This window comes from Adiantum capillus-veneris, chromosome 18 (assembly GCF_014529385.1).
Source record: "Adiantum capillus-veneris isolate H3 chromosome 18, ASM1452938v2, whole genome shotgun sequence".
Lineage (NCBI taxonomy): Eukaryota > Viridiplantae > Streptophyta > Polypodiopsida > Polypodiales > Pteridaceae > Adiantum > Adiantum capillus-veneris.
In genome coordinates, this window is record NC_140948.1 from 67019225 (window position 1) to 67023752 (window position 4528).

Below are 4528 nucleotides of genomic sequence, written 5' to 3' on the forward strand. Positions count from 1 at the left end.
TTTTGAGCTATAATCGAGGACACATTACTATCAATTCTCTTGGGTGTACTCAGGTACATGTTACCGTACATCTCCAGGATTGATTGCCTCCTTTTTTACAACCCGCTCATACACTGGGTTATATCTGATTTCACAGTGCAGTGCAGCTTGGTAGATAAGGCTATGTTGCTAGCCATATTTCCATGTGGCTAGTTTCCATCTTTTAGTTCTCCTATTTTGTTGCCTTTGTCGTCGGAGCTGCCATTTTTGGTGGTGAAGCTCACTTAGACTTGACTCTGATAACTGGGGAGAGAACCTTAGGGCGCTTCGTATCTTTTTGTACCTGTTTTCTTGCTCAAAGTTCCTTTTTGGTCGTGCAGCCCCATTGAAGGCCTTCAGGAATTGCTGGTGAACAACCCATCTGTGATGCACAAGCTCTGGTTGAGGTCCAAACACAAATGAAGCACCCTGTTTAAAGAAATTTGTCACAAAAGCTTCTTCAAATGTGTTCAGGTAATGAGCAGGCAAGTACTGCAACCGGGCAAAGTAGCCATGAAGCTGGCACTCCATCGGCCCCAACCCAAAGGTGAAAGCTAAGCCTGCCCCGAAAAAATCGAAGGCATGCCAATTCGTCTGCAGCTTTACGTCTTCAAATCCTTCAATGCAAACCTTCAGCATGTGCAAGATCTTTAGAAGCATCAAAATTGTTGGATCTGGAACTGCTTCATACTCCCTTTCAATGGCGTCAATTTTTGATACAAACCATTCCTCGGTAAGTTCTTGGCCTTCCTCTGTTTCAGGCAGGGAGGGATAGTTAAGAGCTTCAGGGTTTGACTCCTGAATTTTTTTGAATTCCTTCCAATTATGACGCCTTGGAACAGGGCAGAATGTGCTTGATACTCTTTGTTCGCGAGGGCACTGAAGGTAATACTCCAGATGCTCTGGGTGCTGCTTAAACCACAGCATCCTCCAGGGTGGTTGAACTTCTACTGCGTCAGCAGCCTGGAAGGCATCTGAAGTATGCCTACGATAGCCTCCCCTAGTGCTATCTGGGTAGGTTTCATCCCATTGCTTCAGCTGCATTTCAGAATGCACAATCAAAAGAGCCTTGGGTAGAGTATATAGCAACTTGCCAAGAGATTCGACAGTGCATTGCGCCTTTGCCAGCTTGTAAAGCTCATAATTTCTACCTTCAGAGCCCACTTGGGCTTCCATGGCAGCACAATTCTCCACTTCATTTTGAGATTCCCCTGCAAATCTCTGCCTTGATACTAGAGTTGTAACTGTTGGATTAGTCTCCTTGGGAGACCTCACATGCCATGAGTCAGCCGTAGTCGGAGAAGGCATACCAGTTTCCTGTGATGAGAATTGAAGTGCTTGAGAATGTGGTTGAAGCTGAGATTGCAACTTGCTCTCCAGCTCATTTAATTTCTGCTGCAGAGCAGTATTCTCCTTTGTAACTCGCCCTATTATTTGCTCAACCTCCAGAGAAACCCCTTTGGCCTTGGGAGAAAAATTTTCATCTAAAAGTGTTTGTCCACAACTAACTTTAGCTTCACTGACATTATCGCGAACAATCCTAATTTCCAACTCTTTTTCTAATAGAGCGGCTCTAAACTGGGCAAGTGTAGCTTTGGTTGCTTGCAATTCACACCCGCTTTCTCTCAGGTATTTCTGCAGAATGTCTTTCTGGGCTTGCAGAACATTTAGCTCGTGCATCATTGCAGCCCGTTTAGCTTCATCAGCACGAACCTCCATTAAAAGTGTTTCCACTTTATGCCCCATCTCCTCTTTCTCTGCTTGCATGTTTGATAGTTTTTCCAAAGCTATGGCTGTCATCTTAGATTGCACATCCTTCTCTCTGGATTCCTTGGCTACTGCTATTACCGTCTCCTCGAGCTGCTGTTGAAGGGCTGCAATCATTCTATTGAGAGTTGTTTCTCTAATTTGTACAATAGCCTGCATCTGGAAGATGTTCTCAAAGAGACTTGTAGTGCAGAGGTCCACCGCTCCTTCAGAAAAACACTTCGCAAGAGCAGTGCCGGGGATGGGCTTTCCTACCACGTCCACAGTTCTATTCAACAAATTTGCCACTTTAGTGTAAATCTTCTCCTTATTTTCCTCTGCCTGTGGCACTTTGAATTGTTGAAACACATTTGTTCCAATATTACTGAAGATCTGCTTCATCCCCTCTCTCACTTCTTTTCTAAGCTGCTCTTGCTCCATTTGGAAGTCGCGTGATGAACTGAGAAAGGTAGTGTTTGTATCAGCATCTTCAGAAAAATGCACCCTTTTTGTCCCATTCGGGCTTGAGGTATCCACTTTTCTCTTCTTAGGCAGCAAGTCCTTCAGAGGCACATCTATGTCCATTCTCTCTACTTCCAACTGGTCCACAGCCTGGGCCCTTGCCACTGCTTCTACTTTCACCAATTGGTCTTTATGCAACTCTGAGCTCAGAGTTTTCTGGTTTATTGGCTCTTCTATTGCAACCCTTCTCTGCCGCACTAATGTCCTCAAGTGCTGCCTGAGAAGCAACCTTATCCTTCTCCTTTTCTGCATCTTCTCTTCCACCTTTCTAAGCTTGATATCCTCTTCTCCTTTGAGTTTTTGTTCTACTTCCAAATGTTCTTCCTGAAGTAGCTTGAGAATTCTTTCTTCATCCCCTGTCAGAGCTTCAACTTGTTGGTTCCGCATATCCTCTTCATCAGTCAATCCTCTCGGTCGCAAGGCCTCCTGCTTCCACTTAATTAACCTTTCAACTTCCCTTTTCTGAGCTTCTACATGTTGCCTTCTAATGTCCTCTTCTACCGCTAGTTGTTGCACCCTCAATTGCTGCGCCTCCTGGGTTTGCTTCAACAACCTTCCTTCTTTACTTCTATGAGATCCTACTTGTTGTAATCTGAAGTTCTCCTCAGCGGCGATTTGCCGTTTCCTCACTTGCCAGGCCTCTGGCTTTCTCTTTCCACTGGATGGCTGAAGCAATCTCTCTTCTTCCATTTCTTGAGTTTCTACTTGTTGCTTTCTGATCTCCTCTTCAAAGGCTCGCTGCCGCTCCCTCGTCCTCGAGGCCTCCTGTTGTCTTCTGGTTTCAAACAGCTGCTGCTCTCTGAGTTTCTGGTCCTCCTGCTTCCTTTTGATTTCAGCTAGCTTGAACAATCCTTCTTGTTCTCTTCTTTGAGCTTCTAGTTGCTGCTTTCTAAGCTCCTCTTCGACAGCTAGTTGTTGCGCCTCCAGTCTCTTCTTGATGTCAGCCTGTTCTTCTGCTTGTCTCTGAAAATTTGCATTTTCCATCTCCTGTTTCCTCAACCTTTCTTCCTCCTCCTGTTGATATAGATCATCTAGACTTGGCTCGTCGAGGTTGATTACCTCAAGTCTTTCTGCATTGATATACGTAGGAATGTCCATGTATACTTGGAGAGGCTCTTCAATTAAAGAATAATCCTTGAGAGATGGTAATGTGTCACCCTCTATCCTCTGTCGCCTCATTTCACTGCATGCTTTCCTGTATAGTTCTTGCTCCTCATGGTTTGCTATTCTTGAACAATTGGAGAGGAAATCAATAGCTGCTCGCTGCCTGTCATCATCTCTACATTCTCCTTCATCCTCTTCGTCATTAGAGTCATCATCTTCTGATGCTGGACTGGGGCTTGGAGATCTGGACCTTTGACTAAAATGGGATGATCTGATAAATTTCCAGGCTAGCTGTTCTGTGGTAGCAAGGGGAGGTGGCAAGTTGTTAATCCGCCCTAGCCCCATATACGCTATTCTGGTAAGAGCCAAAACCCCGCCCAAATAGAGGCCTCTCTTTGCTTTATATGACCTAGCATTCTTTATCTCTTTGAAAAAAAAGTCAGAGAAATCCTTCCTCGCTTCTGGGCTGCCAATAGCAGCCAAAGTGAACTGTTTTGCTATTCGAGTCTCTGGCTTAGTGAACTTCTGTGGATAGCATAGCTTGAAGTGCTGTGTAAATAGCTGCAAGGCCATCTTTACTCTCTGATGCTTTAACTGGCTAAACTTGGGCTTTGAACAATCAGAGGTTTCTTTGTTGATCTCTTTTGTAAACCTCGTCTCAGTGAAGAGAAGGGCATCCCCAAAGTTGAGAGCCCTTTTGATGAGCTGGGCGGTTAAGGGTATTCTGACTTGCACTCCATCAAAATCTGTGATCCTTATGTCACCCGTCCTTGGGTCATACGTGTGAATAACCTCATAAGCCCGCTGAATATCTGGTCCCCAAGCAGGAAGAGAAAAATATCCATCCAAATTCAAAGCTCGGAATGTATGCACCGTATCCGGGTCTAATGTGTGCAATGCAAAACTCTCCAGTGTAGGGATGTGTGTAGTTGCCAGCTGATTGTTTGGAGTCTGCAGATATGCTCTTAATATCCATATATCCTTTGCTTGCAGCAAGCACTCATCCAAATAGCATTTTTGGACAAACTCCTTGTTGTAGAGCTCAAATGGACCATGCACTGGCGGAATGGAACCGCGCATTGCCATTTTGTCACACAACATAAAAGCCATCCAAAGCTACTTTCTGTCACTGCATATG

At 44.8% G+C, this 4528-nt stretch overlaps 1 protein-coding gene across 4 annotated transcripts in view; it reads right to left on the reverse strand.

Annotated features, from left to right (window-relative positions):
* The window catches only part of LOC147435822 (uncharacterized), a 5329-nt gene continuing 801 nt past the window's right edge, over positions 1–4528 (reverse strand). For all 4 annotated transcript variants that reach the window (XM_086488742.1, XM_086488744.1, XM_086488743.1 and 1 more), the window contains exon 2: positions 1–4528. This exon is cut by the window's right edge. In XM_086488742.1, coding sequence (XP_086344868.1) covers positions 169–4500 — 4332 coding nt within the window. In that variant the 5' untranslated portion in view covers positions 4501–4528 and the 3' untranslated portion in view covers positions 1–168.